General features: G+C 38.2%; 2 protein-coding genes across 5 annotated transcripts; one reads left to right on the forward strand and one right to left on the reverse strand.

Moving 5' to 3' along the window:
- Positions 1–3,037: 3,037 nt before the first annotated feature.
- Positions 3,038–6,281, forward strand: xaf1 (XIAP associated factor 1). The gene is made up of 7 exons (XM_034866753.1): positions 3,038–3,190; positions 3,976–4,111; positions 4,192–4,248; positions 4,897–5,125; positions 5,223–5,290; positions 5,603–5,824; positions 5,915–6,281. Exons 1-7 carry the CDS (start codon positions 3,153–3,155, stop codon positions 5,966–5,968), a joined length of 804 nt encoding a protein of 267 aa, XP_034722644.1. The 5' UTR covers positions 3,038–3,152; the 3' UTR covers positions 5,969–6,281.
- A 676-nt stretch (positions 6,282–6,957) lies between these two features.
- inpp5ka (inositol polyphosphate-5-phosphatase Ka) lies at positions 6,958–18,397 on the reverse strand. Of its 4 annotated transcripts, XM_034866733.1 has the most exons (14): positions 18,227–18,397; positions 17,763–17,856; positions 15,196–15,300; positions 14,991–15,099; positions 14,675–14,791; positions 13,150–13,325; positions 12,815–12,926; positions 12,510–12,619; positions 12,345–12,371; positions 10,416–10,647; positions 8,970–9,107; positions 8,801–8,884; positions 8,576–8,680; positions 6,958–8,409 (listed from the first exon to the last, which is right to left on the reverse strand). In XM_034866733.1, the coding sequence occupies exons 2-14, from the start codon at positions 17,843–17,845 to the stop codon at positions 8,314–8,316; spliced, it is 1,494 nt and encodes a 497-aa protein (XP_034722624.1). In that variant the 5' UTR covers positions 17,846–17,856; positions 18,227–18,397; the 3' UTR covers positions 6,958–8,313. The 4 variants fall into 4 exon arrangements, with proteins under 4 accessions (XP_034722624.1, XP_034722625.1, XP_034722622.1 ...); XM_034866734.1 differs by lacking the exon at positions 12,345–12,371; XM_034866731.1 differs by lacking the exons at positions 17,763–17,856; positions 18,227–18,397 and adding an exon at positions 15,914–16,531.
- Positions 18,398–18,823: the final 426 nt, after the last annotated feature.

The raw sequence follows: 18,823 nt of genomic DNA on the forward strand, positions 1-18,823 counted from the left end.
TTACAGCAGAACACACCACTAAGACATACGTTCCAGTGTAATGTTCTAGGGATATTAGCAAACTAAAATACTTTCACATGCAACTGTTTTATGTGGTCTTACTCATGGCAAATTGGTCACATCTTTGAAGACATTTTAAAAATTGTAGTCGGCTTAAGTTTACACAAAACATGACTGGCGACCGTGGTACAGTTGGTTTTATATTGGGTGTTGGGTATTAGGCTGTGCGGCTTGCCCTTTTGACCTATGTCAAAACACTTTTTTTGTGAACTCAGCTAACTCCCCTACACATTGCACAAAGCTTATATTTGCAAAAAAAACATCCTTTGATTTTATAAATATTTTTTTATGTAAACATATTTGTTTCTAATTTAAAAGTAGTTGTATTATTTAGAATAGATAAGAATACCCTTAATGACACTATACACATGTGCATAAAAGAGTAAGAAAGATAAATATGGTTTGTATAGGCATTATGAAAATAATGATACACTGTTATGAAATTGCACAGTTATTGGGGTATCACAAGTATTAAATATTGCACAGTAATGAAATTACACAGAATTTCCAGTTGTCAAGTAATAAATGTTTAAATGTTGTTCAGCAATGAAATCACAGAGGATTTCAGTGTCTTCTAAAGTATTGTATATTAATTATTGCACAGTAGGTGGGAGGAAGAAAGTCCGGGGGCCGAGGGTCGGCTGTGAAGTGAAGTCAGTGCATGTGTGAGTTCAGAGTGGATATGGCTTTTGGGAAGAAAGTGTTCTTGAGTCTGTTAGTCCTTGCACTGATGCACCTGTAGCGCTTTCCTGAAGGCAACAGGTCAAACACATCAGAGTTGTCCATGATGTGTTTAAATTTTGCAACTTAATTTGCAACTTCATGTCTTGTTCAAGGTTTCACAGGCGTTTTAATAAATACATAAAGACATTTCTGAAACTGTCCTCCAGTTTGAATATACTACTATTTTTTAAGACCACTTATGTTTTTAAGACATGAATATGTCATTAGAATGTTTATCAAAACAGTTTATGCACTGAAAAATGTTCCGGTTTAAGGGTTAAAGACAAGTATACAACCACATTAAGATGAATTAGGGGATCACTAAAAATCTTCTTTTTTTTTTAAATCATCAGCTGTATTGCTAACTAAACTATTTAAGAGGAATCGCCAACTTAACTTTTCAAATAAAATAGCGAGAAAGCACAAGAACAATTTGCCTCTGACACAGATCTATTCAGCAACTTGGTTAACCACAGCTACTTACCTACCCACTGTTACTTGAAATGTAATGTTATTAAAATGAACATATTCTGAGAACAGACTGCCTCTTTGTGTAACAGACTCAGAAAAATAAATAATTTTGATTATTTCAGTCAACTAATATTTGCAACAAAAGGTGGTTTCTCTGTCAAGATGTCTTGTGCCATATGAAGGATATCTTTCTGTGTTAATTGGTTTGTTTTTTAATTAAAGATCCATGTGGCTGCATAAAGGAATTCTATTTATCAAATGTTGAATCAAGCTATATTATATATTTAAAGCATTTGTTAACATGATAAAAATTCTGTAAAATCAAAGGATTTTTGTATTTTTAAACAAGCTTTGTGCAATGCATAGGGGAGTCAGCTGAGTTCACCAAAAGTGTTTTGACATGGATGGATGGCGCATAATCGATCTTTCGAATGTGTCGACTCGAACAGCCAACGACCAATATAAAACCAACTTTACCACGGTTGGCATTTGTTGCGTAAACAAGTTTCGGTTTTGTCTGCCAGAACAACTTATAAACCACTGCAGATACAGTAGCTAAATGTCGTCAAATTAACTGTAAGACCCGAAATGTAGCTGGCACGTCGATATCATAATATCTCTAATTTAATATGAATAAAAAGAAAGGCGCGCAAAGAAACCAGTGCAGCAGTGTGTTTCAACTCTCTTGTACGAGACTAAAGCAACACGACACGAGCAAAATAAAACTTCACTACTATAAAGCGCCACGCTAAATACTCTCACAAGTTGTTTTTTTCCCACTTCATTCTGATTTATAGTCGAATTAAGACCCATAGAACACAATAGAGCTCACCATAACAGTCGCTACTTCCGGCATCTGTCTCCATAGTGACGCATCGTTCTTCCTTCCTCCAATTCTTTTTGTTTTTTTGTTGTTGCTGCATTTATAACTATCGGAAATATCACAACCAACTTGATCAAGGTGGAATCATAGACTGCTATTTCTTATTAGTATTAATAATAATAATAACAATATTATTATTGTTAAGTCTATGGGCGAAATAGGCCGTTCTACGTTAGTTCATGATGGAAAATACTATAATTACTGGATATAACAGGATGTGGCATTATGGTGAACATGTAAATACTGATAAAAAGTCCTTTTTCTGCGATACCCAAGTTAAAGATGAAGATAAATTGGAGTTGATCCAAGCTGTGGAGGTAAAGGTGTGAACAAGTAGCCTAACCCATTACTTGTTTGGATTTGAAGTTTTTGCTAATTATATTAATTTGAATCGATGAGGTAGACAATATAAACAGCTCCATTCACTAACTCAACCATCTTGAGTCTTGCTAAGAAAAATAGTGGAATAACAACGCCCCACTGACCCTTTCTCCAACATTGATTCATCCTCCTCTTTTTCTCCATCTCACTGAGCCCATCAAAAGTAGCAGGCTAGTAGTAAGCATGGTAATTAATTAACTCCCTAATTCAGCTTTCCCCCTGTGCTGTCATGTCTGCAGGGGTTATTAAAGATATTATGATCATGTTATAATATAGCTCAAACCCAAGGATACTAGGTTATTTGCAATATCACAATTTAAGTTCAAGAGAATACCCACTTCATCTTAATTATGTTCCGATTTTTTTAATAATATTGAGATATTGAGAGAAACACTATTTACACAGTGTAATATCTCTACAGATTATTCTGTGCTGCAGTCACAATCAACCTTACAGTAAATTGAACTGACACGAGCGCAGCCGTCACATTAGAACTTTGGCGCCATCATGTGGCAGATGCGCAAATAACAACAAGTGCTGAGACAACAAATGGTTTCGCTTTCGGTTCTGCTGACATGAGACCTATGTGTCAAGTCATGGAAGTTTAGCTGTCAGTGGACAAGTATTCAAGTCGATGGATAACAAAGAGGAAACACGCACCTGCGGCCAGTGGTGAGAGTTTACTTTTAGTTCTAGTCAAATTATTAGAATACAATTTTTTGTCATATGATTTGGACGACTGTGTTCCAACAAACTCTTCACGGGCAGTGAGCAGTGCCAGAGAGTCCTGCTTGCGCATAATTGTTGTTGTTGAAAAGCGCAGTGAGATAACTGTTGTTGTGATTTGGCGCTATATACATTAAATTGAATTGAATTGAATTGAATATCGTGAAACGATATTTGTAAGAAATTGGAAATCCGAACTGACATTCATTGTAGCATATTTTGAATATCTGATGTCAAGGCTATATGAACTTGTAAATTGTGTTAAGGGAGTTTTCCACAAAGTGATTTCATAAGAAAGAAGTAGGCCTACCTAGGAGGTTAGGCTGCAGCCCGAGGAGAATACATAGTTTGCGTTTCACTTTCTGTATTAGGCGTACTGTAGGCTACAGGTTTTGGAAACAGGGAACATGTCCCCACAGTGGACACTTAACAACATCATGACTACATTTCATAGTACAATGGGTAGCCTACAAACCCATTTGTTTTGAAGATGAAAGATAATTTACCAGAGAGACACCTCTTGTTGATGGTCTTCCTAAAAGTGTTTAAATTACTAGTGTTAACTGATTCTGCTTTTAAATCCAGTAACAACACCAGCCAAATCAATAATTCAGTGAGTCAGCAGTGATTGTATCAGAATAATAAATAAACCCTTAAGGATACAATAACCTTTCTACACCTTTTTATACCTTGTCATGACAGACAGAATATGACCCTCTTTTCTCTTTAAGCCACAAGGAGGTTGCAAAGGCCAACTTTGCTCTACATGAAACACACTGCAGCCGCTTCTTATGTCTCTGTCCTGACTGTGATGAACCAGTTCCCAGAGAGCAACTGACCCAACACAGAGAGGAACAGCACATACAGGTACACACACACACACACACACACACACACACACACACTGGTGCATGTTCTGTTAGATTAACAACCCTGTGTGTTTGCAGGTGAGTTGCTCCAAGTGTAACCAGAAGATGGAACGTTGTCACCTAGCGGACCATGAGGTAAGTCCAGTGGTGTTGTTGCTATTTGCCTGGACATGACCTAGTATAGTACTGTACAGTATAGGGAACATCTTTAATGATCTTGTTGTATTATTGGGAATGTTGGATTCAGTGAGACACACTAGGGACTAAAAGTTAGTATATGTAGAGAAGGTCACTGTTGCTTCAGTTTTAAACATACTTTTTTTACATTGTCTCTTATGAGGGGTTTTAAGGATTGATAATAATTCTGGAGGAAGTTCATCATCTAATTCCCACTTTCATGCCAACTGTGAGAATCAAAGCTGTAAGGCACATAGAGTCACAAGTAAGTTCCAAAAAGTTGTATTTAACCCAAAATAGCAAGAATTATTAAACAACAAAACCAAAAAAAAGTTCAGGCGCCATAAAAGAGGTCAATGTAATTAAAGTACTTAACAGAGCAAACTAACATACAACTGCCCTGACCTAACAAACATGAAAGAAAGGGAACAACACAAAGGGGAATAGAACAATAAAACAGTAGGCTACTAATTAAACTACAAATAACAATCAAAACAAAACCAACACTTATTCAAGAAAAAGGAGAGCCTCCAAAAAGAGTAACACTGTCTGACATCAGATCTGTAGTAAAGGTTAAACTCCTATTTATCAGTGTGCCTCTTCCAGGCTGATGAGTGTGTGGAGCGTCTGCAGAGCTGTCAGTTCTGCGAGCTGGAGCTGCCGTGGAAGGAGCTGGCTGAACATTGTCTGGTCTGTGGTAGTCGCACTGAACTCTGCAGGGACTGCGGCCGCTATGTCACCCTGAGGGACCAGCCCAAGCACGGCTTGACCTGCTCAGTTACTAACAATGGCACAGATCCTCCTCAAACTACCAGCAAACCACCACCAAACAAGAGTAAGGGGAGGTTTGAGGCTTCAGCGCAAACACCAATTCACTTACAGAATTGTTTTTTTCTTTAACTATGACCGTGTCTGTTTTCTATTTTTTAAAGCTAATATATCAGTGACTTGTAGGAACTGTATGGCATCTTTTCCAGCTGAGGATATAGAGGAACACAAGGTATAAATCTTTTCAAGCATTTCATATAATATGGGAACAATTCCTGATGCTAACCATACTTTATGGAGAACATTAAAAGTCTCTTGCAATGTTATCAAAACGAGTGATTTGAATGCTCTCCAGAATGAAGGAAAGAACAGTAACTTTATCCTGGCATCCTTTTTTTCACATGTTCATAAGTCATTAACACAGTTGAGAAAACAATAAGGGCTTCCGTACTTCTCCCATAGTCTCAATTCAAGCCCAAATCTACTGTACAGCATTTTTCAACAAGCAGTCATTGAAGTAATATCTTTGTCTCCAACAAACCAGCTGGAGTGTCTAGCAACCAGGTTGGAAGATGAAGAGGCAGGGAGTGAGGATGATTTCTTCAGCCAGGGGGCCACTTCTTGGCCAAGACGGACCTATAAGTCAACCTTTCTGTCAGACCTACCCAGCAAAGGTCCCCAGGGTGATGGAGGTGACCCAGACCAGATCAGCACCTGCCCCCACTGTCATCTGGCCTTGCCCCTCCTCACACTACGTTGGCATGCGGTAACATTCCCGCCTCACACATTTTGTATTTACATTGTTAAAAAAAGTTCCTATTATAAGAGGTTTCCCCTTCTTCTTCTGTGTTTTTAGGTGAAGTGCCAAATCCACATTCACTTGAAACAAAGAGGGAGCTCCTCGGAATAGATGAGCTGCTTCACAGCTTTGATCAATGTTTCATTAAGGATAAAAGACAAGTACTTGTGCCGTTTACTTTCGGTAGTTTATATTATTTCTTAATGTTTAAATTTGGTTTTTAGTCACCTTTACTTTGTTATTGTGCATAAAGAGGAAGTGGTTCCGAATATAATACTTTGATTCTAAGTAAACTTGGCATGTTGATAACTTTGTGATGTTCCTTTTGCCAAATACAAACTAAACTAAGGCCAGCAGGGTCAACCTGTATTTTAACCTAATAGAAAATAATATCACACTATAGCTATGACACAAAACTGCTTATGAAAAATAAGTAATGTTCTGAGAAGTCTACATCATTACTCTTGAAAGTACATGGAAAGAACACCAATGGGGTAATAACAGATATTTACAGGTATGTGGGTCATGGAACTAGACTTATTTTATGTTTTGTAACAAAATAATCCCAAAACTGCAATATTGTGACTAATCCCTGAATGTTGTAGACATTAATATTTGCTATGTATATTTTGTCGACTACAGTGAGGAAATGTGGGAATGCACATGCAGAGGATACAACATATTATAAAATTACTATTTTACTATTTTTATTATTTTTATTCTATTTCAATGTCTAGAACCTCACCCCAAAACACATTACAGCAAAAAACTAAAGTACCATACCTTGTTTTGATGGGTTCTCTTGTTTCAGGTCAACTGTAATTTAACAAATGGTGATTGTTGCAACAAATAACGTTACGGATGGATACGGTCCGTTTTCCTGGAATTGCCGTCAATTACGTTTCACTGTTTTGATGGCATTAAACTTTAGAATTAAACAACTAATGACAATGATGCAATAAATGCAATTAAATTGTATGAACGAGAATAGAATGGTATTAACAAAGAATTAAGTAAGTTATTTATTTTCATTTGCAAAGCTAGAAATTTGTTACAGTACATTACATTTCATTACTATTTCAGAAAATAGGTAACTTTTAAGTAAAAAACTAGACCAACATAAATTAGCTAATATAATTGATTCCAGCAAGCCAGTAACAACATTCAATTTTTGTGTTGGTGAAAGTTTAGAACAGCAATATTCATAATCAAGAGGATCAGCACGAGGCAATGAAAACAACGCCATGTTATGATAAATAATCTGATCAGAGCATTAATGACACATATTGTACCACAACTGAGAAGCATGGTATACAGTAGGCTAAATATAAAGCCACAATCATTTCAAAGGCACTTGCTGAAACCATATTGTTTTTTGAAGAAAAAAACTAATTGTAATCTTTATTTACATACTTATAACAAGACAACCTATAAATACTTAAACATTAACAATAAACAGTGCAACATATCTTTCTCCATTCCACTGTGATATCAGTTTTGAATTGAAAGGGAATAAATATTGTTTCAACAACTGCAAAGTGCAGGTGGGCTAATGGGACTGCAAGTTGAAAATGAGCCACAAGTAGTCTGAGACACATACACACACACCAGACTCTCGTACATTTCATTTGTACAGAGAAAAGGAAGGAAGGAAAATGAAAGTTGAGCGTATGTACATAGGAGGGCAGAGCCAGGCTATCATCTTGCTTCAAAATGACAACAAATTAACGTAAAAACAAAAAATGGCCAATGAGCTTTGTTAGTTTTGCAATTCCCTTCTTCTTGTTATAACTCTAGCAGTCCGGTGAATTTTGGCTAGGGTGTTTTCCCCCTTCCAAACTAGCCAGACTCAAATGTTCAGTGTTCCAGCTTGGGAGCATGAGGTCCAGCATTAAAACATGGAGACAAATATTTGGATTTTCTAACAGCCTTTCATCAACTGACACACAGGACTGACGACACAAAGCAGCAGGCCTGTACAGAACATACTTTACCTTCTGTTTTATCACTATGTCTAACCTCATTAACCAAACGCATAACATCCAATCAAATAACTTCATCATATCTTATACAGCAATCTTGTACACAGTATAGTAACTTTGTCATTTTGTTAAGCTTTAAGCTGGCACACAAAGCTGGCACTTCTTTGTTCTACGCAAACATTCTCAGGTTTTAAGTCAGTTGATGAAGGATTGCTCATAGCTTCTGCTTTGCTTGATTTCAGTCAGACCTTCCATTCGGGTCAACATATGGAGAAAAAATGTGACCCTAGAGACCAGTGGGAGACAAGAGAAATTTAAGTAACTAATGGCCACACCGGCATTGTTAGAGAAGTCAGTGGGCATGTGTAACAGCATTAAAAGGAAACACTTCCTAATCAGCACCTTTTGTGACAAGTTAGGAAACAACAACAACAACAATCCAGGTCCATTTCTACATCCTCCCACACTGATAGATCAGTTCAAAAAGTTTTCGCTCGCTATGGTTTTGTCAAGTCCGTTGATCTTCTCAGGCACCAAGCCCTCCTCAGTGGCTACCTTGGACTCATGGACCTACGAGAGAGAGCAGCAGGTCAGACTGGTGCTTACTTACATGCCCAGGAACATTTCTTCTGAGCAATTAAAACAGTTTTAAGTTGTCAAATAGGATGGATGAGAAAATACATGGGTATTTGTGGAGTACTCTTGGTACACAGTACAGTACGTGCTTAATACTTACCTTGAATGGTTCACTGATTCCAATGATGCACCGCAGATTACTACTGTAGTAGCACAGCAAACACTCTCCTCCCCGCACAGGGATTTCCTCTTTACTAACATATACCTACAAAAACAGAGAGACTTTTTTTCTATTTATGTATCTTTTATTATATCATCAGTTGGTTTTATTCTAATATTTTTTCTTAAGATAGTGTGTCTTACTCATTGGTGCACAAATTGCTACCTGTATGACTTCTTCATTGAAGGCCACTTCGTCGTCTTTGACCCACGTGTAGGTGATGTAGTCCGACACACAGGTGAATCCAACCTGAATCAAATTCACACATTCAAGATTGTCATACTGAAATATCACATTTAAATTGCCAATGGTAAACGGTTGTAGTTAAGACAACCTTATAGAGTCCGATCCAGTCCCATGTACTGGAGGGGAACGGCTGCAGAGGGCTGTACAGAACCATTGCATCGATGTCTGCGCTCCAGTCGCCCTCTGCCTGCAGACGCACCAGAGGAGTCTCGTACATCTTCCTCAGCTGGACAGATAGAGAAATAAACCTACATGTTAAATCCTCTTGCCTTTTGAAGGTAAATGATACACAGATGAATATGTCAATGTATTTGTAGATATTTAAAAGAATACATCCTGTTCAATCCTGTTATTATCTTTGTTGGTTTGTCAGCAGGATTACCGAAAAACAACAGGCCGTCATTTGACAAAAGTTAATGGACGGGTGTAGCATAGGCCAAGGAAGAACTACCTAGGGAAAGATTTGGGAACGGACATGACATTCCTAAATAAAATAGCTCGATGTGGAAATAAACAGGAGCAGTCAGACAATCAGATCAGTTTGAAACAAATCCCCAGGTTAGCCAAAGTTAAATATTATTACCCTGTCCATTGCAACATCCATCCGTTTGACCCACTTCCAGGTTTACTTTGTACCTACAGTACTTACTGTAGTTGATGGTTTCCCTCGCACAGAAAAACAGTGGTTGTGCAAGTGATAATTCCAAACATTCAGCTGTGCTCACTTACAGTCTAAACTCGGTTTAAGATGTTCTGGCTAAACTGGTAGCTTTTAAACACCTTGTCTGATCATCTGACTGCTTGTGTTCTCACCCCATCAGACGTTGCTGAAGCCCGACACATTCTGGATCTTTGAGGCTGATGCAGATAGTGATATTTGGGAAAATCAAATCGCAACAGATAGTATTAGTACAGTCCTAATATGGGTGGCTCAGATTTGGTTGTTTCTTCTTTTGTTTTTACCAAGATACATACGGGACATTAAACATTTGAGAAATCAGCTTGCCAGTACTCTCTGGTAGACAAAATATGTGATGGACACTGTTTGTTTGTTTATTTATTTATTTTTAAGATTTTTTTTGGCCATTTTAGCCTTTAATAGACATGACCTCTGTAGACAGGAAAGGGAGGAAAGAGGGGGAAGACATGCAGCAAATGGCTACAAAAGTGGCCCTGAACCCTGAAGCTTTTAGAAAGTTTCTCAAAAATAAGAAATGATGTGTTTTTGTTGGGGACTGTGAATTGCTTAAAGATAAGCTACAGCTTGTGTTCATTGTAATGAAGGAACATGTCAGCCAGCAACAATGTGGCTCATTGATGTGTTTAATAGTTTTTGGAGAAGGGAGCTCTATGGGACAGAGCAATAAAATCAGCCTATAGATACACACAAAAATACGTATGTTATCTAAAGGCTTGTTTATTGTTGGTTTTAGTCTTTTCATGGGATTTGTTCTCAAGACAAAACAAGAATGTGACCCTTCATTGAATATATAATCCAACCAACTGCTTGCTGTACTGTGTTCCACTTTCTCACCTCCAGTGTGAAGACACTGATGACAGGTTTGTGGTCACTGATGCCATACTCCATGTTGCTGGTGTACAAGTCCTGCCTGATCTTCAGCGGGTACTCCTCATCCTCTTCCACGTGCCCAACCTTTTTCGCATCCGGTCCAACCCTGTTTTTATCTTGCTCGTCAGAGGGTGTGGCCTTGGGTCGTAGCCGCCACAGAATCCTGTCGGTCCAGGCAGGTTTACGCTTCTTGCCGCTGTGTTAACGGACACAGAGTAGAGAGGAGGGCTTTAGTTAGGAGACAAAGACAACTCTTTATAACAAGAAAGAATCAAGGGTGCATAACTGGGGGTGGGGGGGGAGTGCCATTTTGTTTCACTATATTATTCAGCCTGACATCGTTTTCTATCATGTTAGTTAGTTAGTGATTTATCTATGTCAACGGAAGTTATTTTAAGTCAACAAAGAAGGTGTGGCAGCGGTTTATGGGAGCAGTTAACTAAATATTTTTCATAATGAACAAAGAAATATTCCATTTGTTGAGCTGTTTTTTTCCGTTATGTATTTGAATTACAATGATCCCATTTACTCTTATACCTATTTTTGTGGTCACTGTTTCATGGAAGTAGCCATTTTCCTGGCTCTGCATTTTTAGTTTACCTCAAAGCTCTAGAGCCAGCCTTCAGTCATCACAACATCAGACCTATTTGAATCATCAGAAAAATAAAAAAACGAGACGTGGGCAGTCTGACCACTCAAATTATCATACAGTAAGCTGCTGGGTTTCCACAATACTGTAATTTCACTATGTAACAATATCTCAGACAAGGTGTCAAACAAATTGCAAGTACTGTGGGCCTTAGTGGACCTGTATATACAGTTCATCCAATATAACAAGTAAAAAGTACAGTTTGTCTATGTAAATATGAAAGTATTACATTTCACCGTACAAGCTGCTATTTTGTGCCATGGAATTTAATAGATGGATACAGTTAATGCCAATGTATGAGATATATTATGTCTAACAGATACAAAATGTGTGATTCTCTCGAGTTTCTATGGTTCTTAAGACACATATTTTTCAAGTGTTAAACTACATTTTGAACTTAGATTTTGATATGAGAGGTCTAACATTACATGACTTAAAATGTATTTACTAGTTTGTTAGGGAAGCTTCAATTTGCATTGTCATATTACAGGATACGGCTTTGAATTATTGACATATTGATATGATTTGCACAGATTATTACAGGCCACACAGTAGCTGTTGTCCACTAGCCACCTTCATCATAGGCAGTAGCGTGTCTGGGTTATTAATGGATCTAACACACACATATTGAATTATCCACAGTCATAGCTGCCATGTTACCAAAACATCTATTTCTGGCCATGCATGTTAACTGTTACGCAGCAGCTGGGACACTGCCTTTTATTTAAACAAGCTCTGAGCGCAGGAAGATGGCAATACACACAGTAGGTTAAAGGCAGGTTAATATGGACTACTATTATTTTGCTATTTAGAAGTACCTTTTGGAGTTTTCAAGTCATATATATCATACACTAGTTCTACTAGTGATCAAAAACTCCACAGGGTACCTTTAACAGCAATAGTAGTGGCCCCCAGAACAACAGGTCTGTGAGCTCAGATAACATTCTGCAAAATAAACAAGCATTTCAGTCTTTTCTTTGCACAGACAATCTGACAGTTGTCTTGACTGTTAGTTCCATCTGCTGGTTTGTTTCATTTGCAGTGTGTTACAGATGAAGATGATCTTCATTAAGCCTTTGAAAATTGGTCAAGACTTACTGTATGCATTGAAAAAGAGGACACTACTTTTAGCATATTGAAAAATAGCATGTGTACACATACTGTAGTGAAGTTAGGTGAATTCAAAAAGGGGTGACATAATATATTAAGGGAGATGTGGACGCAACTGTGTTTTGAACTCTTACTTAAAGGCAAACCATGTCTTGTAGAGCCTGTGAAGTTGAAAAAGGCACAGATGCAACATATTCAATCACCATAATTAAGAGGCAAGTACTAGAAATAAAAAACAATTTTACATTGTGATTATGATTAATTAGGACTGATTATCATGATTTAACTAAACCAGTTACCTGCTGTCATAAGTATCGGAGTTTAAGTCAAACTTGTATGTGGGTTGAAAGTCCAGAGGCCCTTCCTCAAACTCCTGGAGCATCTGTTCGTTCTTCTTCATCATGGTCAACTGAGAACAACATAGCACACATTTCATGCTGTTACTAACTCCAAAATTACAAATACAGTATCAAAGCATGAATAGTAATATTCTGGCTGCTCATGCACAGATCATTCAAGTGTTGTGCTGGGATCACTATGAACCGTCATATGAACAGGAGTTGATTATGCTGTAAACAGCTGAATGGTTCTGGACGTGTCAAACCTGGTCTTTGCTCCACAGCAGGTTGTAGGTTTGATTGTTGATACAGGAGCGGAGAAAGTGCATGCCATGGTCCTGAATTCGGAAGTTGAGATCTCCAAACCAGAACACCAGCCTGGACCAAGAGAGGGGCAGAGAAGGGAGGATGGACAACAAGAGAAAGCAGTTGATGAGTTGAAATGAGAAATATCAAAGAATGGGTGATTTTATACAAAGCAAACTGACATGGTGCAGAGACTGTGAGATAAATGAAGCTTAAAGATCTTCTTTAAGATCTGTCAAATTTTCAAAACATCTGTTTGGGTAAGCTGGAGTTTTTATTTTGTGTATCTACTCACCTGTGATCAACAATTCTTGAAGCCTTTTTGCAGTCAAAGGTCTGTGTGTCCATGATGTACTCAAACTCATCCACTCTCTCTGTGGCGTACTTCATGTGTGCGGCCAAGTGACAGTTGAGGAAACAGAGCATGTGGCCATAGAAAGACAGACGGACAGACACACCCCCTTTGTTACCCTGAGAGACAAACAGGAAGAGATAAGAAACAGAGGAACCAAAAGTTCTGCCAAACTACTCTGCACTGTTCCTTCAGTTTTTCAGCTATGTTGTAGACAAATTAATGCTTTAACAACTCAGACAGAAACAAAACACAAAATTATCAACTTCTGACAAGTGCAACAAATGCTTCATTTGACATTTTGGAGGGGGAAAAAACGTAGTCAATTCAAACTTTTAATTCTGTTTCTGTATTTCGGTTAATAAAGTAACCCAAGTGGAATGTGTGTTTTTTTCATCCCATCCCCCAATTTTGCATATTAGTATGGTTACTATTGTTGGGGAGTACTACCGCATTTGTAAAGAAAATAATTGTGTAAAGCCCTCCAGAGGATGCTGTGTTAAATCTGATGAATGTCCTCAAGGGATACAATGTGAGTCAGCGTCAGTTGGGGTTGAAGACAAGTTTGAAAAGGATAAAGAATCCTGGGATGTGGAATTAGAAAGAAGTAAGCTTAACAGAACTCTACAGACCACTCCTTATCTCTGTTTAAGACTAGAGGCTATACAGGGAGGCTCCAAAATCCTGGTTGCAGCTGTCACCGTGGTCCTGCTACACGTCCTGCGATGCCCTGTCACATCCTGGTACGCTCTGTGGGGGCCTGCTACACTCTACCGTGCCTTGTAATGCAGCACAGTGCCCTGCTATGCCTTGAACTACAACAAACTACTATTTTGTTTTTTTATTCACTGTTTCATTATCTTTAATTGTGACTGTTATTGCCACTATTCATTTCAACCCCAACCGGCCCGTTAGAAACCGCCTACCAAGAGCCCGGGACTGTCCCAGGTTTCTTCCTAAAGGGGAGTTTTTCCTCGCCACTGTCAATGTCAATTTTATTTCTATAGCACATTTAAAAACAACAACAGTTGACCAAAGTACTGTCGCACTGTTGCTTGCTCTGGAGGGAACTACTAGAACTGTTGGGTCCTTGTAAAGTATGTGGTCTAGTGTGGTCTAGACCTACTCTTTCTGTAAAGTGTCTTGAGATAACTCTTGTTATGAATTGATACTATAAATAAAATTGAATTGAATTGAACTGAATTAAATTAAATAGGCTACCACTAGGATTACACCCCCGATTTTGAGAACTGTTTGTGGTTGAGTTGTATTTTGGGAAATGAAAACACTAGATTTAAACAAGGAAAAAGAATGCTGCTGCATCTATTTCAATCTCTTTTTTTGCTTTTTCAATTGCCCATTGTGAGTCGGACAGAATAACACAAGTGCAAAGCCAAATCAGCGGAGTCGTGTGTGTGTGTGTGTGTGTGTGTGTGTGTGTGTGTGTGTGTGTGTGTGTGTTTCTCACCCAGTAACCAAAAATGCCTGTGCGTGTGTATGTGGCCTGAATGTCTCTGATGAAGGGGACGTGCTTTAGTTTGGAGAAGAAGAGCAGCAGTAGACCCTGCATTCTGATGGATGACACCTGAAACACACACATACATGCACACACACACACACACAGTAAATACAGTTCAACATTATACTCCAGATAAAATCTATCAAGGAGTTACACTTATTACAAGGGGGAAAAAACAGACACTTTTTAGATTTATCTGTTCTTGTTTACCTGGAAACGAGCGTCACCTTGAATGTGTATCGGGGTGTTTTAGGAAGATTTGTACCTTAACGTATTTCCGTGGTGCTAAAGTGGCCATTAACTGGTTACTCCACGGGTCATCGAATAAAGTGTCCGACACAAACCTCAATGGCCCTGAGTACACCTCCTGCAAACTATTACACACAAGGTCTTAAGTGTCAGTCACTCTGCCTGTTATTTACACAAAATAGAGACCCCAATAATCAATTCACATTCCATGCACCACTTACCCAATGACGTAGAGGTCTGGTCTCTTTGGGGAATTCAGATGGAGAAGCAAGGTCATGTCATCTGGAGGATCAGCTGTGGCCACATTCCACGTCACCATGTGTAGCCTGCGGCACGTAAGATGGAAAAAAAGTCATTTGTGCAGCACTCGCATCAAAAAATACATACATATTCCATAATAAATGGACATTGATATTTAGAACTGAACAAGCTATTGGGTATGACAATGTACCTTTAAAATATACAGGATCACTATAAGACTGAAAAACATCCAGTTGCACCACAACACAAAATAAACAGAACTGTACTTTGACAAACTGACTTCATTCAGTGAGGCAAAAATCAAAGATGAGCACATCATTCGAGTGTAAAAGCTGTTACGCTATAAACACAGTGATACTACCATACGCAAATCAGGCTGCTACTGTTAAGATAGATAATGAGACAACTCCTCCTTTCGCCCAAACTCGCAACATTCATCTGGTTGAATTTTCTCTGCTCAGCTACGACGGTAAGAAAAAAGGACAAAGTTCCCCTGGAGGGTTTCAATTAGGAAGAATGAAAAGTGTATTTCAATGGCCAGTTCTTTAAAACAACAGCAGAAAAAGGTTAAAACATGTTTAAGAGAAAAGAGTACAGAGCTGAATAAAAAAACCTAAACTATCTTTCCAGTTACAGCACACACAGAAAGGATAATCGAAGAGGTGACTTTTTTTCCACCTGAAACTGTTTTTTTTTGGCTTGTTAGCGCTCTTGCCACAGAAGAGGATGGCTTTATCCAGAGTCTTGAGCATTTCCTCATGCAGCTCGTTTTTGGGGTCCACGTCGTCCATGCACGTCATCAGCTGGTTGAGCCGATGGCGCAAAACCAGTTTGCTGCCTGTAGACTGCGTGGCATTGCTGGAAAGGCTGTCAGAGCGAACGCGCCCCATGGTGCCAAACAAGCGAGTGATTTCATCCATTCTTGCATAAAGTGACAAATGCAGTAAGGTCCGCTGTCTTCTTGAAAACTGAATGTTGTTGAAGTGACAAAATATGAAAGGACAAAGTGGCAGTGTACCACAAAAAAATTCTAAAATGTGACAATTTTAAGTATGTTCGGAATTAACAAAGAAAGCTACTAACAGTCCAAAGTTTGGGTTGTTTCTGTAGAATCAAACTGCTGAGAGAAATGTGTCCCAGCTTAACGATTTAGCTGTCCAGAGTTGGACCGAGTGACTGACTGAGTGAGTGTATAATCTCTGTAAAACGCCTCAACATTAGGCTTAATAAAACATTGGGAAACCAACTTGCACCAGTAAACAAAAAAATCCTTTCCCTTTGCTGGGCACTCAGCTGTTCTTTTCTTAGGCATGACAGCAACACATTGTTTTTTTTCCTTTAAATCCGCATTAACTATTGGGCAACCTAATCCACCTGACATAATGCAGTCAGACTTGTTTAGTGGAAAACATAGCACTGTGTTTAGTCTTGCAGCTCTTTAAACCCTAAATGAGACAATTGTGCTTTCAGCAGCCGGCACTAACACACAGAGTTGGTCAACTACCAATGCTGCACTATAAATTAAATAAATAATAATAAAAATCACAATAATAATAATAATAACAAAATGTTGTAGCTGTGAACTTTAATGCCATGTATAGATTGCAATGTATTGACTCTGCTTTTACTGTTTCTATTTATTAATCTGTCTAATTGTTTCTATTTACGGATCTTTATTGAAAGTGTGCAGCTTGAGGAAGTCAGCGCTGAAGAAGTCCAAAATAAATTTCCCCAAGGGAACAGTAAAGTATAATTGAAGTGAAGACTAAAGAGGTGAATGTCAACATTGAAAAGCGGTTTCTTCTCACATTCTATTACGTTTATAAGCGCGTGGTAAGCAAAACTATTTTATGGCTGTATCAGTACAACTGTGCAATAGTTGGTAGGATTCTCTTACCGTGAATCAGCTATACCTATACATACACACACTTGTACATCAGAATCATTATACTCATAAGAACTCACATTAAAACAGGTGTACATACACTTTATATATATATATATATATATATATATATATATATATATATATATATATATATATATATATATATATATATATAAACTACTCATCCTACAGTATATGAGTATATGCATGTATGTGCATCCCCTTAAGAATCTGAAGATTGTGTAGTGGACAATATCTCAGGCCAAGGCCATTCAGAAATCTACATCTTGATGCTAATGCTTATCGACAACATGTCTGATGTCTGACATCTAATTTCTCTAAAACTAAAATTGATAAAACATGGCACACCGCCATATTATCAAAGCACGCTTGTGAACCTAATCAAACGGTTTACTGCAGATATTTTCGTTTTGTATTTGTTATAATTTCCCTCTTGTAGCGTATACGCCTACACCGTGGTAGTCACTTGGTGACCCTCTATGAAGTTGCATAACGGTAAACAATACAGATGGTCCGTGCATGATTTGTATAGTGTTCTAAGCGTTTCGTATGTTTGCAGGGAAGCATGAACTTTTTGACAAACGCGGATGCAACAATAGTAGCAGGGTAGAGTCCAACCTGAAGCTCTCTTCGTCGTAGTTCTCTTTCCTCAAACTGAGGTCTGGCTGCAGGGCGTCGGACTGCTGCCCATTCTCCTCCATCCTCTCCGCACCTGGAAGACAACGAAGCAAATCCGCTATAACCTATAGTAAACTAAAAGAAATGCAATACTTGCAACAGTAAAGCACTAACGCTAACTGTTACATTAGCAAACGTTGCTAACTTAAGCCTAGGGTTAGGATATGACTCTTCTGTTAAGCACACTCGGAGTATCTAGCTAGCTAAAACAAGTAATATCTGGCTTGAGCATACTTGGTTATTTTAACATGAACTTAAGTCGAGCTACCTGCACATAATGTTAGCTAACGATATGACTTCAACGTTAACCATGCTCCGCTGTTGAGAGATGTGTTTTCATCGGATAACGCTATATAAAACAAGCTTATTTAATGTAACACTTCGCTAACACTTGAATTACCAACCTGTGTGAGTGGGAGTGATTTTATAGTATTCTATCCTATATGCTTTGTTAGTACTTTTCGTAGTTTTCTTAACGTAGCTACTTAAAAAGAGACGTACAGTAGAAATCCACAGCAGCAGTCTGACAGAAACGTTACAGCACAGCTTATGTTGTTTCCGCCCCTTATCCGGGCACCTTCCTTACCTTCAAAATAAAGCGTGATATTGTCACATATATGAGAAAACTGCCATATTATGTTAATATCTACAAAATTCCCAATTTAATATATTGCTTATCCATTTAGAACTGCAATATATTTGCAAGCTATTTAGGAGAATTTAGTTGTACCAAAAGTAAGTTCTGTGACTAAACCTCAAAATCACCACAACGTTAACGTTCTAGAACGTTAACGTTGTGGTGATTTTGAGCAGTAATTGCTTGACATGAATCATTTGTCTCCAACACAGCTAATTGTTAATGTGAGGATGAAAGTGCAAGTGAAAATAAGCATATTGATAGTCAAAGTCTGCGCATCTTTTATGCCAAATGAGTTGCTATATGCAAAATTAGTGAATTAGAGTGTTTAGTCAGTTAACGCTTATGGGAATGCTTTTATTCT

Source organism: Etheostoma cragini, chromosome 3, assembly GCF_013103735.1.
Source record: "Etheostoma cragini isolate CJK2018 chromosome 3, CSU_Ecrag_1.0, whole genome shotgun sequence".
Classification (NCBI taxonomy): Eukaryota; Metazoa; Chordata; class Actinopteri; order Perciformes; family Percidae; genus Etheostoma; species Etheostoma cragini.